Source organism: Nyctereutes procyonoides, unplaced genomic scaffold, assembly GCF_905146905.1.
Source record: "Nyctereutes procyonoides isolate TBG_1078 unplaced genomic scaffold, NYPRO_anot_genome, whole genome shotgun sequence".
NCBI lineage: Eukaryota > Metazoa > Chordata > Mammalia > Carnivora > Canidae > Nyctereutes > Nyctereutes procyonoides.
In genome coordinates, this window is record NW_026575020.1 from 31,769,734 (window position 1) to 31,794,006 (window position 24,273).

General features: G+C 52.2%; 1 protein-coding gene across 2 annotated transcripts; it reads right to left on the bottom strand.

Moving 5' to 3' along the window:
* Positions 1 to 218: 218 nt before the first annotated feature.
* On the bottom strand, positions 219 to 24,003 carry LOC129523345 (histo-blood group ABO system transferase 2-like). 2 transcript variants are annotated; one of them, XM_055346190.1, is made up of 8 exons: positions 23,884 to 24,003; positions 15,364 to 15,436; positions 13,034 to 13,084; positions 12,105 to 12,158; positions 11,637 to 11,684; positions 10,723 to 10,758; positions 10,054 to 10,182; positions 219 to 4,812 (listed from the first exon to the last, which is right to left on the bottom strand). In XM_055346190.1, the coding sequence occupies exons 1-8, from the start codon at positions 23,894 to 23,896 to the stop codon at positions 4,125 to 4,127; spliced, it is 1,092 nt and encodes a 363-aa protein (XP_055202165.1). In that variant the 5' UTR covers positions 23,897 to 24,003; the 3' UTR covers positions 219 to 4,124. The 2 variants fall into 2 exon arrangements, with proteins under 2 accessions (XP_055202165.1, XP_055202255.1); XM_055346280.1 differs by lacking the exon at positions 10,723 to 10,758.
* Positions 24,004 to 24,273: the final 270 nt, after the last annotated feature.

Here is a 24,273-nt window from a genome sequence, read left to right on the forward strand (position 1 = left end):
CTGCTCGTTCTCTCCCTCTCCCTCTCTCTCTCTCTCTCTCTCTCACACACACACACACACACACACACACACACAAATAAAATAATAAAATATCTACCAAAAAAGTAGAAAACTTGAATGTGACTCTGATCTGCATTCCTATCATCGAAGGAACAAGAAGACCCCACCAGGTGTTTACCACCATATATGTCAGTAGGCTCCAGGCTTTTTGAGCAAAACCAATCCTGAGATGACTCAAATATCCCAGGGCATAGAAGATAAGGTTCTGAATCCAATCTCCCAGACTATCTGGACCATGATGCCAACGTCTCCCGGAAAGATCCCAAACGGGGGCCATAGATGGGTCTTCCTGGTGAATACAGACAAAAGAAAGAATAAACCAATATGCCAGAGTAATATGCCCTGACCAAGTAGGGTCAATTCAGATTTGTGAGGGTAGGAAACCCAGATATAAGGACTTGGCATTTACAAGTCACTTCTATTAACAGGAGGAGAGAGATTATATGATCCTCACAGTCGACTACAAGTTTTGACAAAACTCAAAATCCACTCCTGATTTAAGGGGAAAAACTACAGTTCTCATTAAGCAAGAAGAGAGGGAAACATTCTCACTGTTAACAAGAGAGGTCACCAGGCCGCAACCATGGGCACAGTTGTGGAGGCGGAGAAAAATTAAGGCCATCCCACCTAAAGTTTAGCATTAGCACAAGTACAGCCATCTTAGGTCCCTGAGAATAAGAGCTGAACTTTAAGGGGAAAAACTTCAGAATGTCCTCAGTGTCCTCGGCAGGTAATCCCATATCAGAAAGACAACAGAGCCCACGCCCATGGGCCATCTTAGAATTCTTCCATCCCTTCTGGAAATCCCCTAGACCAGCCTATAAAAAAGCCAGCTGTAAAAACTTCGGGGTCCAAAAAAAAAAAAAAAAAAAAACTTCGGGGTCCAAGTCCCTGCTCCGCTGTGTCGGGTATACTTGGACCCGAGCTTGCTAATAAACCCTCGTGTGCTTGCATCGGTGTCGGCTCCTTGGTGGTTTCTCGGATTCGCAATCTTGGGCACAACACAGTTTCCTGCACTGACTCCCCAGAGACGTTTCACTGAAAGTCAGAAAGGCAGCGGGGTGCCCTGGGCCGGCTGGGAAGCACTGTCTGGTGGTGACTCTTGCTGGACGCCACTTGGGGAGCTGATCTTGAATCGTCATTTCACTTAAGATCAAGGGAGTGTAAAGAGTCTACACCAGAGGACTGGGGATCCTCAGGGCAGTGTGCTCCAAGGCATGAGAGCACTGGACAAGAAGTAGGAGAGAGAAAGTGAAAAGAAAATGAAACGCTCAAGCTTGGATTGGTTTTCAATACCAAGAGCGATTTGTTCATCAAGCGATTTTTGAGGGAAGTGTCAGGACTAGTTGGACAGCTAGGTAGTCAGGACAGGAGTCCCCAGTGAGAAAATATGGCCTCAGGACAGCTAAGATAAAACAGCACTGACTTTGTCCCTATCACAGGTAAGGAGCAGTGTAGACATAAGCCCCCAGGTGTCAGCAAAAAAAGACCATTGACATGTTGACATTAACCTAACAGGTAGACAGATGCGTGACCAAAGCTCTGATTGCTTAGTTAAGATAGTTCTGCAAAAGAGCTCATAAAAACCTCTAAACTTAGAAACTCTGGGGGCAACCCTCTCAGGACTGTGGGACCCAGGAAATTTAACAAAATCCCTACCCCTGGACAAGCAGAGCAGGACTGACTCTATTTTGGGCTGCACCCGCCTTGTGCTGACCTGCTTATTACTTAGGGCACTGCCCCGCCCTAGTCAGAGACCAGGACACACCCTAATCGGAAATCCGGCTCAGCGGACCAGCATGTCTGTGCAACTTTCTGGGATCCCATTGGCCACTGGCCCCTATAAAGTTGCTAAGCCTCTTAGTCTCGGGGTCCAAGTCCCTGCTCCACTGCGTCGGGTATACTTGGACCCAGGCTCGAGCTTGTAAATAAACCCTCGTGTGTTTGCATCGGTGTCGGCTCCTTGGTGGTTTCTCGGATTCACGATCTTGGGCACAACATTGACCCCTCCCTCTCTGGGAGCCTTATACTCTTGTTCAATAAACTTTCTTTGCTGCCCACCACTCTTCACCTGGTCTATCTCTTCATTCTTCGAAGCAGCGTGACCAAGAATTACAGCATTAAAGGCAGAGAATCCCTGCAACAGAAGGATCTCGTGTGTTGTGTTCTGTGAACTCTCACCTGTTTGGGAAGGGCCAGACACGCACACAGGGAGTATGGTGTACAGAGATGCGGGCAGACTTAGAGGTGGCACCCCGACACCCGAAGAGCACCCATGGCTGCCAGCTGACCCCGGGGCTGGGGGAGAGGAAGCGGTGGTCTCCCTCCCAGCCTCAAGAGGACCCAGCCCTGGCTTGTGAGCCTTCTGGCAGAGGGGAGGGGCACCTCCAGCAGCCACTGATCAGCTCGGCTCGACTGGTCACAATTCTGATGAAAACTTCAGCCAGGGGCACCTGGGAGGGGCAGCCAATAAGAGTCTGACTCCTGATTTTGGCTCAAGTCATGATCTCAGGGTTGTGAGATCCAGCTCCTAGTGGGTCTCTGCACTGGGCATGGTGCCTGCTTAAGAGTTTCTCCCTCTGCCTCTGTCCCTTGCCCACCACTCATCTGCATTCCATCTCTCTCTCCAAAAAAATAAATAAAATAAATAAAATAAAATAAAATAAAATAAAATAAAATAAAATAAAAAACTGCAGCAGGCTCCTTTGTGCAATTTGACGGAAGATATAAAAGTCAGATGGAAATGCAACAGGTCAAGAGCAATAAAACTACTTTTAAAGAATCAGCGGAGAGGACTTGCCAGGCCAGATACCAAGATTTGATTATGGGGCTAGAGTAACTAAGATGGTGTGTTATTGCCACAGGGACAGACCAATAGACCAACAGAACAGAACAGAGAGCCCCAAACAGATTAGGCACATGGGGACAATTGACAGTATGAGGCCCATAATATTGCAAGTCAGGAAAAGAACTTTCTGGGTAAGACTGCAACAGCATTTTAATAGGTGGTGCTAAGATAATGGTTATCTAGAGAAAGGAAAACTAAATCAGATCCTTACATTAAAAGCAAACACAAGTCAGTATGAGTGGATTAAAGACTTAAGTGTGACTCAAAAACAAAGCTTCTGGAAGATAACATAAAACACCATCTTCATGATTTCAAGGCAAGGGATGAGTTGTTAAATTTACCTGCATTATGGGACAGCCTGGGTGGCTCAGTGGTTTAGCGCCGCCTTCAGCCTGGGGTGTGATCCTGGAGACCCAGGATCGAGTCCCATGTTGGGCTCCCTGCATGGAACCTGCTTCTCCCTCTGCCTGTGTCTCTGTCTCTCTCTCTCTCTCCTCTCTGTGTATTCTCATGAATAAATAAAATCTTTAAAAATTAAATAAATAATAAATAAATTTACCTGAATGAAAGGAGTTGAAGTGACAACATAAAAATGAAAAGAGATTTTTAACATGTGTCTGAGGAAAGTACTAATAGCCAAAACACATAACAAATTCCCACAAATCCGTGAGGAAAAGACAAACAACCCAAAGCAACAAGCTACCAATATGCACAAACGAAACCAGGAAAAGTCTTCTAGGCTGGGCAACCCTTCCCTTGTCTGCGTGCACGGTTCACTAGATTTTTATGGATCACTTAGGCTCAAATGGGAACAGGTTTTGAGAGTCTCTGGGCATAAGGCACCATGGTAGGTACTGCCTCTGCCCTCAGGAGCTCATACTTAATGGGCACGGCCAACAGGGAATGTGAGCAGAATGGCAGCACAGCTCACCCAGGGATTACACCAAGTGCTACATAGATGCAGAGTGAAGCGCGGTGTGTTTCCACAGCAAGAGAAAGGGACAATCAAAGCTCTTCCTGGAGAAGGTGACCTTATGGGCAGCATGAAGGATGAGCCCAGCTTTAATACAAGGATGAGTAATGGGCACCTCTCCAGGAGAGGGCACTGAGGTCCAGGGACTCAGCCACACCATCCAGTCTTTGGCAGATCCTTTGCCTGGGGAAGACCTGCTAAGGAGGCAGCCTGAACAGAGACCTCCCCAGGGCTCCACGCTTGTCACTGCCGGATTTCTGCATGATTCTTGGGCACTGCCACGTAGCGCAGTTTCCTGAGGAAAGGTGGCCTCTGCTGCATCTGTTCGTCCCACAGGTACTCCGGGGATAGCACCTTGGTGGGCTTGTGGTAGAGCAGGTACTTGTTCAGGTGGCTCTCATCGTGCCACACGGCCTCGAGCCCATTGGCCTGGTCCACCACCATCGCCTGGTGACAGGCTGTGGTCAGCTGGAGAACCTCGACCACCGACCCCCCGAAAAAGCCCCCTGCATAGTAAAAGTCACCCTCGTCTCTCGGAATGTAGGCCTGGGACTGAGGCCGGCGCTCATAGGTGAAGGCCTCGCGGGCCGCCCCATAGAAACCAGGGTGCAGGGTGCCGAAGAGGGGGGACAGGATCTCCACGCCCACGTGATCGCAGAACTTCATGTCCACATCCATGCACACCAGGTAGTCCACCTCGTGGAGGAAGCGCTGCTGTGAGAAGTTGCTGATCATCTCCATGCGGTGCATGGACACCTCCTGCCAGCGGGCATAGTTTCGTACCTCAAGGACCACGACCTGCCTCCCTTCCGCAAGGGGCACATGGGGCACATCAGCCGGCCGGTCAGTAAAGACGTAGTAGATGACCCTGTGTCCCACCATGAAGTGCTTCTCTGCCGTCTGCAGGAACAGCTCCAGGAAGACCACGTATCTAAGACCAACGACAGGCACCCCAGAACAGAGACGGTGGGTGTTTTGTTTTTATTTTTTTTTTTTAAGATTTTATTTATTTATTCATGAGAGACACAGAAAGAGAGAGAGGCAGAGACACAGGCAGAGGGAGAAGCAGAGACACAGGCTGAGGGAGAAGCAGGCTCCATGCACCAGGAGCCCGACGTGGGATTCGATCCCGGGTCCTCCAGGATCGCGCCCCAGGCCAAAGGCAGGCGCTAAACCGCTGCGCCACCCAGGGATCCCAGAGACGGTGGGTGTTAAACAGAATCAAACAGCAGCAGACAAACAGACTAGGGCATAGACAGCTTATGACCCCATAGTCACACCTGGAGGATGTTGTACTGAGTGAAATAAGCCAATTGCAAAAGTCAAGCACTGTCTGATTCCACTTAAAGGGAGTATCTAGAATGTGCGAATTCCTAGAAAGAGAGCAGAAGGGTGGGTGCCAGAGGCCGGGGAGTGGGGAGCTTGTGTTCAGTGGGCACAGAGCTTCAGTTTTGTGAGGAAAACGCTTGTGAAGATGCACGGCCCTCTGGTGGCACCGAAACACAAATCTAACACTACCAAACTATGGTGTTTAAACATAGCTAAGATGATACATGCTATGTGCATTTTAACACAAAAATCAAAAACCAAAAATAAAAACCATAGCCAATCTACTAGCTAAAGACAGAGAATCAACTGTAGAGTAGCAGAGGCCTTCAGATTGGTATTGAGAGCATGTAGCCTCCAACCATAATGTATTTTCTTAATCCATGATGTTGATAAAAATCAAAGGATGGATAATGTCTAAATGATAGCTCTCTCCCAATCCATGACCCTCTGATGGCTTCTCATCTTTAAAAAAAAGAAAAAGGTAAATCCAGATCCTACAGTGGTCTACCAGAGCCTACAAGATCTGCCTCTGACCTCGTCTCCTCCCCTCTCTCCTTCTTTCTGTGTGGGCAGGCCATCTCCTTGATGTTCCTGACACATGCCTGCCATGCTCCTATGGGCCTTTGTGCTTCCTCCTCCCTCAGGCTGGGATCCATTCCCTGAAAGGCTCACCCCTGCAGTACCTTCCATTCTTAGATTAATGGTCAGAACTGAACGTGACCTATAGCTCTTCCTGCTGGTACCAGCATGGATGAACGCAGATGCAAAAATGCAGCAGGCTGTGCACTTGAAGCACGTATTTTACTATGTGGAAATTATAACTCAAAAGGAGAAAATAAATACACAAATAAATATGAAAACAAATCACTCTCCCCCTGACCCAGCCTTAGTTATTTTTTTAGAGCCCATATCACTATCTGACATATTTTGTGCTTTTGTTTTATTTGTTCTTCTGTGTTTTCACACTAGAATAGAGCTCCATGAAAGCAGGGCCTTTACCTGTCTTGGTAACTGTCTTATTCCTATAGTCCACACATAGTAAGTGTTTAGCAAAAACCTTTGTAACAAATGAGTAAGTGAATACTGGGTGTGAGGTTGAGGGTAAGGGAAGGCAGGCACTCTTACATGCCACTAATGAAAATACCAATTTTTATAATCCCTCCAGAGGGCATATGAGAAAATCCATCAAAACTTTAAAGATTATAGTTTTTTATTTATTTATTTGAGAGATGGGGGTGGGGAGAGGGAGAGAGACAAGCAGACGCCATGCTGACTGCAGAGCCTGATGCAGGGCTCAATTCCTGCAGGCAAAGATCATGACCCGAGCTGAACTCAAGAGTTGGACACCCTACTGACTGAGCCACCAATATATCAAAACTTTAAATTTCACTTCCAGGACTCTACCACACAGGTCGACTCATAGGTGTGTATAAAGACCCAAGTATAAAAGTTTACAGACAACTCATATCATAAAATGCTGTGGAACATGTGGAACAACCAGAACTTCCATATATTGTGGGTGCAGGTGTAAAATGCTACAACTTGCTTGCGAAAATGTCAGGAATTTTTTTTCAAAATTAACATGTATCTAACCTAGGACTGAGCAATCCCACTGCTAGATATTTAATCAAGAAAAATATATCCTATGTCCAGAAAAGATTTTTCTGACAAAATTCGTATTTACTCTTAATATTCAACACCTAGAAATAGGTGTCTATCAAAAGGAATATGGATTAACCAACGCTAGGATGCCCATATGATGGAATGCTAAGCAACAAAAAAGAGCTCTGACCCATGCCAAATCACGGATATATCTCCAAGTAATGATTCTTAGTGAGAAAAGACAACAAAACACAGTCTGTACTTTACAATTCCAGTAGGCATAAATAATCTTGGAGTGGATAAAAGTCAGAATGCTGATGTGGGAGAGGAAGTAGGGGGAGGTGTTGGCTAGGAAGGGGTGCTGAGGAACTTTATGGGGCTGGTGAGATGTTCTATGAATAGAAAGTGATTTTTTTTAAGATTTTTTAATTTATTAATGAGAGACACAGAAAGAGAGTCAGAGACACAGGCAGAGGGAAGAGAAGTCTCCCTTCAAGGATCCCAATGCGGAACTCAATCCCAGGACCCCGGGATCACGACCTGAGCTGAAGGCAGGTGCTCAACCACTGATCCACCCACGTGCCCCAGGAAAGGATTTTGGTTATACAACTATATGCATTTGCCAAAACTCAGCAAACTTTTGTATGTACATTTTACCTGGGAAGAAGAAAAACCATAAACACATCTTGAACTCTAGTTGACAATACACACAGAGAAGTATTTATGGGGAGTGTGCTGGTGTCCCAGATTTACCTTTGTGTATATCAAAAACAATATGGACAGATAGATGGGTAGATTAGTGATCATGCCAGTACAATAAAATTTTAATTGTGAAGCTTAGGGACTTAGGGAAACCATAAAAAGAAATAGTGTCTGCATTATGGGAATCCCAAAGGGAGAATGGAAACAGAAAGGGACAGAAAACATATTTAAAGCAATAAGGGCTGAAAACTTCCCAAAAGAAAGACTTGGCATCCAGATTTATGAGGTTCAAAGGAACCCAGATAGTTTGAACGTGAAAAGCGCTACAGAGAGAGATATTATAATTAAATTGTCACAAGTCAAAGGCAAGGAGGGCACAGCACCTAGCTGGCTCAGTCAGAAGAGCAGGGGACTCTTGATCTTGGGGTCATGAATTTGAGCTCCACGTTGGGTGTAGAGATTACTAAATAAATAAATAAATAAACTTTTTAAAAAGTCAAAGACAAGGAGAAAATGTCCAAAGCAGTAGGAAAAACGCAAGTCATCACATATAAGGTAGCCCCTCTCATAAGACTATAAGTAGATTTATGAACAAAACATTGCAGGCCAGGAGAGAGTGGGATGATACATTCAAAATACTGGGGCAGGGATCCCTGGGCGGCACATTGGTTTAGCGCCTGCCTTTGGCCCAGGGCGTGATCCTGGAGACCCGAGATCGGGTCCCACGTCGGGCTCCCGGTGCATGGAGCCTGCTTCTCCCTCTGCCTATGTCTCTGCCTCTCTTTCTCTCTCTGTGTGTGACTATCATAAATAAATTTTAAAAAATTAAAAAAAAATACTGGGGCACCTGGATGGCTCAGTCGGCTGGGTGTCTGACTCTTGATTTCAGCTCAGGTCACGATCTCGGGGTTGTGGGATCAAGCCCCTCATTCGACTCCATGCTGGGCATGGAGACAGCTTATGATTCTCTCTCTCCCTCTCCCTCTGCCCCTCCCTTCCCACTCTCATATTCTCTCTCAAAAAAATAAAAATAAAAATATTGAAAGAATACCACCCTTGCAAAGCTGATTTTCAGAAATGGAGAGATAAAGCCTTTCCCAAACAAAAGCTGAGGGGGTTAGTCATCTCTAGACATGCCTTACAGGAAATGCTGCAGGGCATCCCGCTCTTCCAGCAGAAAGAAAAGGATGCCAATTAACTTTATAAGAGCATATTCATACATTTATACAATAGAGAATCTGACTGTAACCAGGGTACTGTATAAATGTATGAATATGCTCTTATAAAGTTAATTGGCATCCTTTTTTTTCTGCTGGAAGAGCAGGATGCCCTGCAGCATTTCCTGTATTTCCTTTCCGAGCTACATATTCCTCAGCCATAAAAAAGCAAGGAGCCCTGCTGTTTGCAACAACAGGGCTGAAACCTGAGGCCATGATGCCATGTGACACAGGTCAGGCTGAGACAGTGGGATACAGAATGATCTCACAGGTGGAGTCTAAGAAAACTGAATCCATAGCACCAGAGAACAGGTAAGAGGTTCACCGGAGGAGAGAGGTGCAGGGCTGGGGAAATAGATGAAGGGGGTCAAAAGGAACAAACTTCCAGGTAGAAGATGTAGAAGTTCTGGGAATGAAGCTAGCAGCATGGGGACTGCAGTGAACACACTGTGCATCCGTACGTCCCATCATTATATCCTGCACCGTACACTTACATGGTGTTACGTGTCCATTATATCCCATTAAGACTAGGGAGGCTGAGCGGGGAATGAAGAAAGCACACCCATCAGGGTGGAATGTGGGGTCGGGGCACACACACGTTCACTGTCCAATTTTTGCAACACTGCTGCCCAGTTGAACAATTTCATGATAAGACATCATCGATCGTGGTGTGACCTGAGGCAACTCTACAAAACAGCTCAAGCGGGAAGGAAGCACCTCTGGGATCAAAGGGTGGGCAGCCACTCAAGAGTGAGGAAGGGCCACAGGCGCCAGTGTGCAAGGGCGACCAAGATGCCCCGAGTGATGATGTGGTCTGTAAAATACCAGCCAGTGTGGGAAGCAAACAAGCAAGCTCCAGAGCTGTAGATGCAACCTGGAGGTCGCGGGTCCAGCTCTGCCACACGGTAAACCTGCTGGGTAACCAGGCCCCTAAGCCTTCGTCAGCCGCTCTGGGAACAGATCCGGGCTGCAGAACCTCTGCTCCTGGGCTGTGCTGGGGTTCAGCTCCCAGCGCAGGGGCTGCCCCTGCACGTGGTCAGTGGTGGCGGGGCAGCTCGAAGACAACATTCACGCAGTGAACTCCGGAGCCTGTGACCCTCAGGGGTGGGGCTGCTATCGTGAGCAGGGGGTGTACAGCAGCCCCTGAGAATCCCAGCAAGGTCCCCTGGACCCGAAGCCACCCACATCTCCCCAGACCCCATGAGCACCTCATCCTGGACAGGAGGGACACCTCGTGCCTGGTGCCACCTGCACTCGGGTGGACTCCCTAGTTCCCCCAGGCAGGCGCCCCTCTCCAGCAGCATGGCCCGGACCCCACTTACTTTTTGATGGCAAACACGGTGAGCCCGATGGTGGTGTTTCTGAACTGCGCGTCCAGAATGGCAGAGTCAAAGACCCCCTCCCAGACGATGGGGGCAAACCAGGGGGTCAGGACCAGCACATCCGCCCTCCTGGGGGAAAGAGGTGCTGTGGGTTAGGGCAGGGCCTCAGGCAAGCCACTGCACTGCTCTGAGCCTCAGTTTACCTGCTTGTAAAACAAGGGCTGCCTCAGAGTGGCCCCTGGGTGGCCTTCTCATTGGCAACCAGCACTGAATGTCAAGAACAAGCAGGAGGTGTGGGCTCAGGAGGCCAGGCTGTGCGGTCCAGCACGGACTGTGGTCTCTCAGCCATCTGCACCCCAGGAAAGACCTCAGGGCCACCCCCGCCCCCAGCTCTGTCCTCCATCCCCAGGACACACAGGAGTGGGCTCTGTGCCTCCTGCGGATGCCCACAGCTCCCCAGGGCCCAAGGGCTGGAGGTGCCTTCCACAGCACCCACACTTGTCACCCTCCCATGAAAAACACACCCAGCCTCAGGGAGGCCTGAGAGAAGGAAAGAAAAGGCAAGGAAAGGTCGCAGCCCCAGAGAGGAGAGAGAGAGAGAGAGAGACAGGAGACCCCCAGGCCGTCGGGGCCGGGGAGCCCCCGCCGCCCCAGGGACCCACTACTTACGTGGGATTGAGGAGCTTCACATTGGGGTAAAGCATCCTGCGGACAAGACATGCATCAGGGCAGATGCAGGTCACACCCGGAGGCTCCTCAGACCCCAGGAGTTGGCGCCCAGAGCTGAGGGGGCTGTCTTCCTCCTCCAGAGGGCCAGCACTGCCAGGGTCGGCACCCAGCCCCAGGGCGCACACCCTCCTTCCTACCTGCTCTTCTCCTGCCTCCTTCCTGTCCTCCCTCTCCTCCCACTCCCTCCCCCTCCCCTCCTTCAGTCACTTAGTCCCTCACAGACCCCAGGGAGCATACCCACACACCCTGAGGAGGTCACACGCTGCCCAGTGATAAACTGAGGCTAAAGCCCAAGCAAAGGCCGCAGGTCACCCCTCATGGTCTGTGAGGACTATTGAGGTTCTAGACGTCCCCCATGTCACCTTCTCTCCCCGGCCCCATAAGTCCCCACAGGGGTCTCCCTCACTGTAACGAAGGTGCCCTGTCCTGCTCTTATTTTGGGGGTGAGAAGACGAGGGCTGGCCCTGCCCCTGCACTGAGCCCAGGTCCACCTCACGCACCTCCGCACCACACCCACCGGCTGCCTCCCTGGTCCCCCAGCACCCCCACCCCCCACCCCCACCACATTATCCAGTTTTCCTCGAGGCTGAGTACTGAGAAGCCGGGACTGGGTCCCCACAGCTGTGATGCCTAAGCCAGGGCCGACAGGAAGCCTGAGGTCCGAGGAACCCCATCCTTGAACATCTCCCCTGTTCCTCTCTGACCCTCCTACCCTCCTCTCCTGGGTCCCTGGTACCTCCCTCCCTGTGAACCAGCCTCAGGAGCCACAGGAGGATGAGGAAGGGGAGGGGGCAAGACATGTGTTCACTTCTTGGAAAGAGGCCCAGAAACAGCCCGAACAGGTGTCCCCATACCTGGGTACCTTGGGAACTCTGCAGGGGTCCGGGTGGCTGTCACGGTCACTGAGGGAGGGAGATAGGGTGCTCAGAGCCCAGGGCTGGGTCCTGGGAGGAACACAGCCCTGCCAGCCGGGTGGCTCTCCTCCAGGGCCCCCCCAACAGAGCCCCTGAGGAGGACAGCTCCCCAGGGAATCCAGAGCTTGGGCCGTGTGGCCCAGCAAGTAGAACAGGGGTCCAGAGCACAGCAGACAAACCTTGGACACGCGGGTCACATCTGGGAGCTCGGGGCACAGATCCACCCATGGGACATTCCACACCCACAGTGCCAGCAGCCTGGCCAGAGGCCCTCTGTTTGGGGAGCAGGTGCACAGCCCTGAAGGCAGGAGCTGTGGCCACTCAGGTGGGCCCTAGAATCCCAGGGGAAGCTCTGGTGAAGCCCCCCTGGCCCTCTGGGACCTGGGAGCCTGGGTCCCCACCCCCTACCTGCACTGTCTTGTCTCCAGCATCCTCTGCGGGACCACGGGCCCGGCCTCCTGGCTGCAATGGGAGGGGTTCCACCTGAGTCACTTCAGGAAAAGTCGCCATTGCTAAGAAAGTGCCGCGTCCTGGGGATGGGTGCCCCAGGCAAAGGGGAGGTGTGCATCCCCGCCCCCTATCCCTGCTGACCCCACAAGGCCCCAGGAGGGGAAGAGGGGACACAGGCTCCTGGAGGGTCCCTCCTCCATCCCAAAGGCCAAGGAAGGTCCATCTTGGTGAGTGAAGAGGAAGGAGTGAAAGCCATCACCCCAATGGCAGGCTCTCCCTCTGGCCCTGTGGGTGGGGACCTCAGTGCTGCTGGAGACAAGAGTGGTGCCAGCGTGGCCCTCATCTACCTGTCCATCCAAGCAGCACGTGCGGACCCCCATGTGGGTGGGAAGGAGGAGACCTGGGTTCAGGACGTGGCTTTAGGCTGCATCCTGCTGGCTCACAAGCTATACTGGTTGGGGGCTCTCACCTACCTGGTCCCAGGTCAGCCAGAGAGGGCCGTCCCTGGAAGGGAGTAGCTCTGAGAGGACAACTGGGCCCCCCTGCCTGGGCCCCATGGGGTCAGAGGACACCCCGTCCCCTGATGGGCCCATGGGGACCAGGGAACCTGGAGCCAGCGCCACAGGCCGTCCCTCCCCAAACCCCGACCTTGCCTAGCACCTGCTGGGCAGTGTGTTAACCCTGCGCACGTGTCCTCTCCGACAGCAGTCAGAGCTCCACCTTGTCCCTTGTCAAGGATTCAGAACCAGGGTAGAAGGAGGAGCCAGGAGTCCCCCTGGGAAATGAGTATCTCCTTGGTGATAATTACCTCCAGTTCGATACATACATATTTCTGTTCTAGATCTTTCTAGAAGGAACCACCCTGACTCCAAAGACTCTGCCATTACCTTTCAGACTCTCTTCTCTGCCCCCATCCAGGAATCAGGTTGAAAATGTTGCTAGGAAACAAACAAGAGTGTGATTGAGTCTTTGCTGGGCCGGAGGAGGGACAGGCTGTGGATTCGAGGCTGAGACTCTAACACATACATTTTCACCCTATTCGCCTCTGGCTCCTGCGAAAACAGAGGTGGGGCCCAAGCCGTGCTGGCCCCCTCCCCACCCCTGCCAGACACCCTGACCATTGCAACACAGTCTCGTCGCCGTAGTAATGAATAGCATGGAGGGGACCAGGGGACCCCGGCATTGGATTCACCCAGATGTGATCCAGATGTGCACACCGCTGAGCGGTTGGAGGGCTGTGCGTAGAGACCTCGCTTTCTGACAGGCTCCCCAAGTGATCTGCAGACATGCTGAAGTCCTGCCTCCCTCCCCTTTTCTAACAGTGCTGTCACGCAGACAACAGAAGCCCAAGGGGGCGGGTTCTGAACTTGGTGGCTTGCTAGCTAAGGGTCAGAGCAGGAAGGGACCTATGGCTCCACCCCTGGGTGACTATAGGGCCTGGGACGCCCTGCCCCCTGCACTGAGGACACAGCAGGGGTGTGCGATGTCACACTGGAACGCTACTCCTGGCGTGACTAGCTCTCCCACCCCCCCCTGCCCTGCCCTGAGTTCCCCTGTCCAAGCACTGCTGGTCCCAGAACAAGCATGCCCTCCTCCAGGAAGCTTCTGTGTCTCCCTGCCCCATGAGTAGGGTTTGGGTTGGGGTGAGAGCTTCTAACCTCGGCCACTACATACCTGGAATGTCACCGCCACCACCACCCCCTTTTCCCATCATGTTCCATATGTGACTTGTTCAACTTGTTGTTCAGACTTGCTTTATAAAGCCCTGACATGTCTCCACTGCTGGCAGGTCAAGGGGTATCTTCCTCCCAGGAGATCCAGGAGACCCTGTATCCACTCTCCTGACTGGACCACCTATCTACTCCCCTGACCAGACCGGACGCTGCTCAAGACAGGGAGCTGTCCCATGGACGGTGACACGTCGGCACCCCCGGGAGCACCAGGCTCAGGAAACACCTGCCTGGGTGAAGGTGTGGATGTGCCCAACAGCACAAGGGGATCATGTTGCCAAACATGCACTGGCTGCCCCACCAGCCCCGAGACTAGATGCCAGCCTAGATTGACTCTCCCTTGGGGCCCTGGGGAGGGGGTTGGGAGGGTTCTGCATCTTGGCTTTGCCACTTCCTACCCTGTAACCTGGGTGTCACCTCCACCTCTGGGGCCTGTTTCTTAGGTGTCAAGTGGGGATAATAGTGCACATCTTACAGATTGACAAGAGGAAGTACAAGAATGTCCATCAAGCACTTTGCTCAGTGCCCAGCACAGAATAAAAATTCAACAAATGGAAGCTCCTTCTAACAAATTTCTTTTTCTTTCTTTCTTCTTTCCTTTCTTTCTTTCTTTCTTTCTTTCTTGCTTTCTTTCTTGCTTTCTTTCCTTTTTTTAGAGACAGAGAGTGTGTGAGCAGTGAGAGGAGAGGCAGAGGGAGAGGGAGAGAGAATCTCAAGCAGACTCTCCGCTGACCATGGAACCCAACAAGGGGCTCAATCTCAGGACCCTGAGGACCCGACCCTGAGGTGAAACCAAGAGTCAGACACTTAACCAACTGAGCCACCCAGGTGCCCCACTGACAAATTTCTTTACAAAAGTTGCCAGTGAAAACGTGTATAGCTCTGAAGGTTTACTGCTAATTAAAAATGCCTTCTTGTCATCTGACCTATATGTTCAAGCACTCAACATCCACCTCAAAGTTGAGGCTAAGAGCAATTTCACCTTGTGGGATAAGAACCAGTGTCCTGAAAAGGTATCCACTAGAATCTATTGCTCTTAAGGGGAGCAACTTTATCAAATTTGTTTTAAAACATCAACTTTATTGTTTGTTTTAAACTAATAACATTCAGTAAAAAAAAAAATGTTATGTTTTCCACAAATATATTTGCAGCATGATGGGAGTTCCGTATGTTGAGGTAACTGGTGTTTCTAACAGGTTGAGGCCCTCCACACCCCTGGCACCTATAAATGCCCATAAATCACTGGGGAGCAGAGCAGTGGGCTGGCTGGGAGTCTGTGCCCCCGTGAAGTGGGGTGAGTGAGGCTGGGATACCACCACATTCCCTTGGTTTCATCATGTGCAAAATGATCATGACAGTGCTGGTCACACTTTCTCTGGGATCATTGTTGTGGGCCAACCTTCACTGGTTTTGTTAACTACAGTCAAATAAGCCATAATTAATCCCAACCTGCCATAGGGTCCCCAGGATCATCCCCCACCCCTTACCTGTAGAAGCCCAGGCAGGCAGCAAAGATCAGGAAGCCGCACAGCCAGGGGCTGGCACTCTTTCCCCAGAAGCCTGTGGAGAGGAAGTCTCAGTTATTCAGGGTTGGGTTACCTAAGTCACCCTGTTGAGGTCAAAATTGGGCACTGGCCAGTGATGGGCTCATGTCAGCTCCAGCTGAACGCCCTCTCCCTCTTCTGTACTCACAGACAAGGTGGGTCAACCTCTCCTGGAGACATAATCCCATTGAGCCTAACCCTACAGTCCCTGGGTACCTGCCCCAGTGCCCCTCCTTGTTGACAAGTCTTGAGGGAATGGGCCAACTCTTTTTTTAAAGAAAAAAATTTTTTTTATTTATTTGAGAGAGAGAGCATGCACAAACAAGGGGGTGGCCAAGGGAGAGGGATAAGGAGACTCCCCACTGAGCAGGGCTCCATCCCAGGACCCTAGATCATGACCTGACCCAAGGGATGCAGAATAAGGTGGAACGTAGCCACAATCCGACTGGCAAAGTGCGGATGACAAGACACGTGAGGGCTGTGGCAGACAAGGGTATACCAACCCAGCTCCACTGAGGGGATTCCAGACCCTGTGGACACCTCGAGCCCTAACACAGGGGAGCTACACACAATACGCCATGGCCAGAGAGCCCGAGGCAGAGATCAGCTCTCCAGAATAGGTGCACGTTGGAAGGAAGCAAAACTGCACGTGTTGGTGAAACTTAGCAGAGGTGGTGGTGCAGTGAGACCCACCGTTGATAAAGGGCCTCCTCCACCCACCGCGTGACAGCCAAGACACTCAAGTCTGATGTCCCAGCAACCAGAATCTCATTGATCACAAATGTGTTTGGGGCCCCAAGTGCTGGACCGAGAAACAAAACACTGTGCATGCAGACACCTGGGTGCAGCCCAAAAACTGTTACCAAAGATTTCCCTTGGTCTAAGACAGTCGTGTCTGTTCCCTCTGGGTATGAAAATGTGATGTATCCCAGGGATGTATCCAAATGGGTCATCTCAGATATGTATGCAAAAATAGTTTTCGTGGTCATGGATTGGGCCAAGGTTTGAAAATATGACGCACCGAGGAGCATTCAGTAGGTTCGGTTGGTGGAGTGCATGACTCTTGGTGTCAGAGTTGTGGGTTCGAGCCCCACGTTGAGTGTGGAGATCACTTAAATAAATAAACTTAACAAAATCAAAATACAACACCAAAAGCAATGTCCATAAAAGAAAAATGCATACATTGGCCTTGATCAAAATTAACAACCTCTGCTCTTTTTTTTTAAGATTTTATTTATTAATGAGAGACACACACAGAGAGAGAGAGAGGCAGAGACACAGGCAGAGGGAGAAGCAGGCTCCATGCAGGAAGCCCGATGTGGGACTCGATTCCAGGACCCCAGGATCACACCCCGGGCCAAAGGCAGGCGCTAAACCACTGAGCCACCCAGGGACCCCTAAAAACCTCTGCTATTTGAGTGTCACAGTTAAGAGAATGAAAAGACAAATCAGGCTAGAAAAAAATTCTTTCCCAACCACATATGGAAGAAAGGAGCTATGTCTCAAAACTCAGTTGTATGAAAACAAACTCCACCCATATATATCTCATAGATACATATAAGATCTGAACACACACTTCACTAAAGAAGATACAACGATGGCCAGAGTTCCATGGGACGCATCAGTCCTTAGGGAAACGCACATTAAAATCACAGTGAGTCCCAAGTTCATATCTACTGGAATTAGAACGACTGACCACACAAAATGTCGGTGAAGACGTGGTGCACCAAGCTCTCAGATGCTCGGGGTGGGGATGTATCTCAAACAACCCCCTCGAGAAACAGCCTGGCACTTCCCACCGCGTGACCCAGTCATTCCAGGAGAAAGAAAAGCGTGTCCACACAAAGACTTAACACATAGGCTCACAGCAGCTTCCCTGGTCATAGCCACCAACTGCAAACCACCCGGATGACCAGCAGCAAATGAGTAGATCAGCCAGCGGACGTGTGTCCAGACAGTAGTGAGAGGAATGAACTGTGGATACACTCACCAGCGTGGGGGAATCTCAGCGTAATTACACTGAGAGATGGGGGCATGAAAGGAGTGGCTAATGTCTGATTCCTTTTATGTGAAATTCTAGAAGATCAAACTAGTCTGTAGCTATGGAAGGCCGACGGTGTGGCCTCATACGGCAGGGGTGAGGCAGAGGGGGATGGATTGTAGAAGGGAAGAGGGAACATTTGGGGGGGATGGGGGGTTCATTATCTGATTTTGGTAATGGCTTCATGTGTGTATGCAAATGTTTAAATTTAGCTAACAGCACACTTCAAATATGCGTAGTTTATTGTAAGTCAATTATTCTTGGAGCTGGTTAAAAAAAAAAAGTCACAGTAGATACTATTTCTCACCACCAAATGCCAACAACATGTCTGCGCCTGCCCTGGGCTCTCCAGGTGCCCCAGGGATCCCACCTGTCCACACCTTGGGTGGCACTAGTCTTCTCCAGGCAGGGGGAGGAGCAGGGAGTGGGAGGTCAGGATGCCGCCCCTGAGAAGGTGAAAATTGGTTTTTGAGGATGCAAAAAAAAAAAAAACTTGGTCATTAATGACTTGTGACTTTCCAAAGCTTAACTTTACCCAGCAAACTCTTACTCCTTAATATTTTTTCTTTAGCGACAAATGTTTTTGTTTTTTTTTGTTTTGTTTTGTTTTAAATAGGCTCTACACCACCTGGGGCTTGAACTCATGACCCCAAGAACAGTCCCATATTCTCCTGACTGAGCCAGTCAGGTGCATCTCTTTTTAGGGGCGATTTATTTATTTATTTATTTATTTATTTATTTATTTATTTATTTTTTATTATTTTTATTTTTATTTAAAGATTTTATTTATTCATTCATAGACACACAGAGAGAGGGGCAGAGACACAGACAGAGGGAGAAGCAGGCTCCATGCAGGGAGCCCGATGTGGGACTCGATCCCAGGTCTCCAGGATCACACCCCAGGCTGCAGGCGGTGCCAAACCGCTGCGCCACCGGGGCTGCCCTTTAGGGGCAATTTAAATTCAATTTTATTTTCCTCCTTACAGGGCCATCAGCCAGGAGGGGTGAGGCTCAGAAACACTGCGGTAGGGGTAGAAAGAGACCAGACTCCACAGGGAGGGACATCTGGCCGTGTTTACCCTGAGCCAGACTCACTCAGCATCTGACCCAGCAAACCCAGGTGAGGGTCTACACTGCGGAGACACCTGCCCACACAGAAGATGATGGTTGTTCTTAGTGGCTTTGTTTCCAGCAGAAGCCTGGAAATGGCCAGTGCTCTGCACTAGAGGCTGAAAGAGGTCACCTGCGAGCTGCCAACTCAGCTCCCCGTGTGGCTCTAAGGAAGAGCCCAGCGCTCAAGGCACGGGGGGTGGGGTAGCTCCAAATAAAGTCCAGAACAGCACTTCTGTATATTCTTATGCTTATCTAAACACCTAAAAGGCTGCACAAGCAATAACTCAGAACAAGTAACTGCGGGGAGCAGGGAGCCCGCAGACACCACGCCAGGCAACCCTTCTCCATCAGATCCTGAGGCATCAGCTCTGACTTCAGTACCCCACAAATGTACTGACCGCTACAAATAACAAAATTAGACAAACCTGTAAATACACCAGAACAAAAGAAAGAGCCTATGTTTTCAGTCTGGGAGAGGGGAAGACCCTAAGTGTGGCCCCAGATTTTTTTCAAAAGCCCTAAATGAAGACAAATAAACAAAACCTGATGAAAATAATTTGACGCATGGTTGAAAAGACAACCACAAACAAAATCAAATAAATAAGTTAAAGAAATGTTTTGGAACTCATATCACAAAAAAAGCCCCAAACCCTTTAGGATAATATCTTCCTATGATTTAATAAATAAGAGCAACTGGTGAGTTGGTTTTTTTTTTTTTTTTTAAGATATTGTCTTTAAGAAATCTCTACACCCAAGGTGGGGCTTGAACCCACAATTCTGAGATTTAGAGCCCCATGTTTCACCCCCTGAGCCAGCCAGGTGCCCCACAAACTGTCTTAAAGGGCAAATGATATGCAGCAATAACCACGTTAAAGACATTTGATCTTATCAATAGTGAGAGCAACACATTAAAGACTGTCCCCAAGGTCCTGATTTCCCTCATCAGGTGTGCACGGGGAGCTGGCCGGCTGCCCAGGTAAAGTGGGCGCGGAGCCAGGTGAGCTGGGAGCAGCGGCCAGGACCAGAGCAGGGCACCAAAGATCAGCGTGAGGTCCGTGCGTCATTCAGGTTTCTCTACCGACATTCCCTCCGCGTTCTCTCCCCACCCTGTTCTCACCCTTCCCTGTAGAGAGCAGCTTGAATGGTCATCCCCTTGCCCTCCACACCTCCTCCCATTCTCTCCTCACCCTCCCTACCCAGCCTGTCACTCCAACCACCCCGGGACTCCCCTCTGGCTGGCTGGCTCTGGGATACCTGCCTCCTAACCTGGCACTCTCTCCTCTGCCCTTGGCCACTCGGCTCCTTGGCTCCTCGGCGCAGGTGAACTCTGCTCCCTCTGGCCTGTCAGCTGGCTGCACCTGCCTGACCTCCCTAGGAGCACAATCCTCCGAGGCTTCAGGTGTGGTCCCGGCCTCTATTCTGTCCCCACCGTGCCAGGAGCATGAACTACGGCATCTACACTGTCATCCCCCTCCCACGATTCTCTAGCCTTTACCTGTGTGTCAGTGGACCGAGGACAAGGAGACTTGAGCCCCATGGGCCTCCCCACTGAAGGCCCATCAACCCTTTCACGGCCCAGTAGGACCGCGGGTCCCTGTTGCCCACACCCCAGGTGGGGCACTTTTCCCATCTTATGGCCAGACACCAGGGCGCCTGGGAAACTCAGAGGCACCTTTCCTCCCACCCCAACCCCGACCCAGCAGCACACCTCCTTGGCCACACCTTCCACATGCGGGTCCACCTGCTGGGGGAGAAAGTAAGGCAATTCCCCCCAAAATTAAATGTACAATTACCATATGATTCAGCAATTCCAGGGCTGGGTCTCTGCATGTTCCCGAGTGCTATTCCCTGAAAATGGGAAGTGTCCCAGGGTCCTACCAGGAACCCAGGAGCAGAGAAGACATGCTCCATCCACCCCATGGAATATTCTTAGAAAGGAAGGTAAGGTAGTCCCAGGCTCCAACATGAACGGGCTCCAAGGACAAGAGATGAGTGAAACAGGGAGGTCACGGAGGGACAGAACCTTCAGGAATCCATGCCCCTCAGGGACCTGGAGACAGAAAGTGGATGGTGGGCGCCAGGGGCCGGGGATGGGGGTCAGTGTTCTCCAGGGACAGGGCTTCGGTTTGGGGGGGATGGAAGAGCTCTGTGGTTACACTTGCACAGCAGTGTGATGCTTGTGGCCGCTAGACTATGCATTTAAACTTGGTTAAAACAGTAAATTCCTTCTTGTGTGCATTATACCACAATAATATATTATGAGAAGGGCAGGCAGGCGAGTGGGACTGGCCTGGAGGCTCCCCTGCCCCGGAGCTAGCGCTGGCCAAATGGCTGCAGGTAGCCCCTGTCCAGCAAGGCGGTTTCCTGATGTGGGGAGCCTCCCGTCTCACCTGGACCCAGCTGGGGGCAAGGGGGACACCTAGTGTCCACAGTACACCTGCCCTTGACCTGCCCTGCGGGAAGCCGGCATCAGGCTACTGGGTGCCAACTGGACCACTCCACTCTTTCTGCTGGCAAGTTCCCCCAATAACCCGCATGGTCTCCACCTGACCCAGGGGTGCTGGTGCCATGTGTTCTGACTCTTCTCTTGGCCCCCCGTCTAGACAGTGGCCCCACGCAGTAGGAGCTCACCAGACAGCTGAGGATGGGACACTGCCGGCCCACACCGTGTACAGCACAGTGGCCCGTAGTCCAGGCTGGGGCCCGGTCCGGGTCCTGGCACTTTCCAGTTGACCCTCTGCATCCCCCATGCTGACACGGGGCAGGCTGGCCTGGGTTACCCTAAAGGGCCACTAGCTCCCTGATTGGGTTGGCCTGTTCCCAATGTGGAGCATGTAGGGCATGCACAGCCCACACAGGGAAGTGGGGCAGGAAAGGTCGGAGCACCAGGCTGGTGGTCCACTGGGGCTGGCAGGCCCCCCAGAGGGCACACAAGAAGCAGAGGCCCGAGGGGCACAGCAGATGGGCAAGATCCAGGGAAGGGACTGGCAAAACCATAGCAGCAGGAAGGACCTGGTCACCAAGGGCCTCGGGAAGAAGAGAAGCCATCCCAGAGGGCCAGAAGCTGGACCGCCAGGCCCCGGAGGGTAGTCTGGAGTGCTAAAACCAGGGCAGATCTGGGCACACTGGGAAGCCCTGGGCACCCAGCAAGGGTCTGACTTTCAGACCAGACGGACGTGTCACTGCCTGCAGGACTCTAACAGAGCGGCATCCCCAGGAGGTGGGACAGCTACATCTGGGGCTGCCAGCCTGGTTCTCCTTGAGCAGCTTGGCATCAGAGCCAATGTCTGCCCCAGGAGACCCACCGGGTCCTGACCTACCACCTTCTAGGGAACCAGGAAACCCTGAGCTCAGGCCCACGTCGGTGGCGCTGCCATCACAGGAGCACCCTGCACTCTGCCCTGGTGCTGGTGCCTCCTGGGCCTGGGATTGGGCTCTAGGAGGGCCCTTCCCACCACCCCCAACCACACGGGGTCTCTGCTTAGGTCAGAAGACTTTACAACAAGGGCAGAAGTAAACTATGATAGCCCGGTGCATCCTCTCAGCCCATCCGAGGCGGGTTCCCTCAGGGAGGCCTGCTCCAGGCCCAAGCCCAAGCCAGGCCAGGCTGGAGGCCTCCAATCAATGAAAGAATTTCAATGACTAAACATGAGGAAAAGCAGTGGCTGTTGTCTCTGGTTTCTCTTCTGAGAAGATGTGTGCCTGACTCCCCGAGTGACCGAGGAAGCCCCTGGCCTCTCTGCACGTCCTCCCAGGCTCTGGCAGAGACCCCACCCAGCCAGGCCCTGTCCCAGGAGGCGGGACAAAAGGGAGGGAGGCCTCCAGGGCTCTGTCCTCATCTCCCTGGACCCTCCAACGGTCTCTTCAGGGCCACTTCCTCCTGCAGTCAGGGCAGGGGGCTGAACAGAGCCCAGAGCCTTCCCTGGGCCCCCAGGACTACTTTTTCTCCTCTGGTCAAGGAAGGGGTGACTCCAGGACCTAGGGTTTGAGCCCAGCTGTGAGGGCACCCAGGAGACCAGGACCCACATAGCCCATCTCATGTCCATTAGGCTGGGCACATGCTCTGCTGTTCTGGAAGGTTCAATGAGATCGCACAGTGTCCCAGCCCCCAGCAGAGTGCCACGGATGAGAAGGTGAATAAACAGTGCCAGGTCCTGGGCCTCAGTAGATGCACATGAAAGCCAGACCCTTGCCCTCCTGGTCCCTGAGGAGGCGCAGCTGGGCACAGGGCAGTCCCAGGCAGGAGCTCAGAGCAGGTGTACTTGCTGCTGTGCTGTGGTGCCACGGCACCCAGAGAGGGCACATGCTCCCATGTTGGGGAGTGGGGGGCTCCCAGCGCCCAGCACTCTGCTGGGGTTGCCCCCTCTACGGCCGCAGGGGCTGGGCCTAGGGCCCGTGGGTCCTGCTGACAAGAACCGAGTTGTTGAGCTGGTCTGTTGCCAGGTAGCAGCAGAGGTGGCATGAGATGGCCAGGCAGGGAGAGAGGGCTGAGGGACCCCAGAAGCCTCCATCTCTCAGCCAGAGGGGCAAAGACCACCCCATGGGGAAGTAAAGCACCCCCACCATCCCGGCCCGATTGGGAGGGCAGGGTGGAGGCAGGAAGGGGCCCTCCTCCTGGCTCCAGCTCCCCTCTCCTCCCTCGCCCTCCCTCTGTCCCCTCTGCCCTCAGATGCCAGCCTCACAGGCAGAGTTACTGATATCAGGGAGCCAGCTTGCACCCATAGGAAACTCTTCTCCCCGAAGCCTACTTCCTCTTTCCCTCCCTCTCTCTCCCAGCCTCCTCCCCGCACCCCCATCCCCAGCAGGTGCCCAGGGCCCCACTCCTAGCATTGGCTGTGCCTGAGCTCTGAGCTCTTGGGACGCTCTTGGCCCTCTTCCCACAGGCAGACGTCCCAGCAGGAGGAAATCCCCTCCTGGGCCCTCCCTCTGACCTCTGGGGACCAGACAAGTACAGAGAAGAGAGCCCAGGAGAGGAGACTCGGCAGAGGCCTGGGCAGGAGGGCTGGCAGAGGGCTAGCCAGGGAGCTTTGTATGTCAAGTCAAGACGCTTCCTCCAAAGGTCTGCCCCCCATACAAACACTGCTCTAGCCACATCCTATCTGTCCTTCTTCCCTGAGTGCCACCATCACCCTACCTAAGACCACCTCCCCTCCCACGGCACAGGGGCACATGGAGCCCCCAGGCCCTCCCCACTGCCCTTGCCCTAGCTGTCCCCACCCTGCGGGGTCTGGACCCTGGCTCCTGTGGCTGGGGAGCCCCGACCAGATGGTCAGAGGCCCATCCTGGAGCCCTGGTTCCTCCCCACTCACCTCTGGGGTCCATGGCTCCCCTGGGGCTCCAGAAGCCAGGTGCCCTGGGCACACTGGCGGGGGCAGGAGGTGGAGGGCACAGTTCAGAAACTAAGTGCCGCTCAGACCTTAGGCTCAGAGCCAGACCAGCCCAAGGAACAAAGTCCTGGCGCCTGCCTGGATCCAGCCCTCTGGGTGGGAGGAACCTCAGCAGGCTTCCGGTTTGCCCAGGTCTGGCAGGGGTGGGCAGCTGGGGCAGTCCCATGACAAAAAACAGACTTTTCAGCTTGATGCCCGTGGCTGGCTGCCCAGCTGGCACAGGGGCAGTGTTTCCCACCTACCTCGGCTCCCGGGAGGGCCCCATTGGTCTTCCTCACTCTGTCTCCAGCCTGGGGAAGCTGCTTTTCTCAC

Excerpts from the sequence above, each read along its gene's own strand:
- LOC129523345 (XM_055346190.1), bottom strand. Across the intron at positions 10,759-11,636 it reads AGAGTTCCCAAGGTACCCAG|GATGCTTTACCCCAATGTGA; the intron begins GTATGGGGACAC and ends TCTTGTCCGCAG. Across the intron at positions 10,183-10,722 it reads GTGAAGCTCCTCAATCCCAC|GAGGGCGGATGTGCTGGTCC; the intron begins GTAAGTAGTGGG and ends TCTTTCCCCCAG.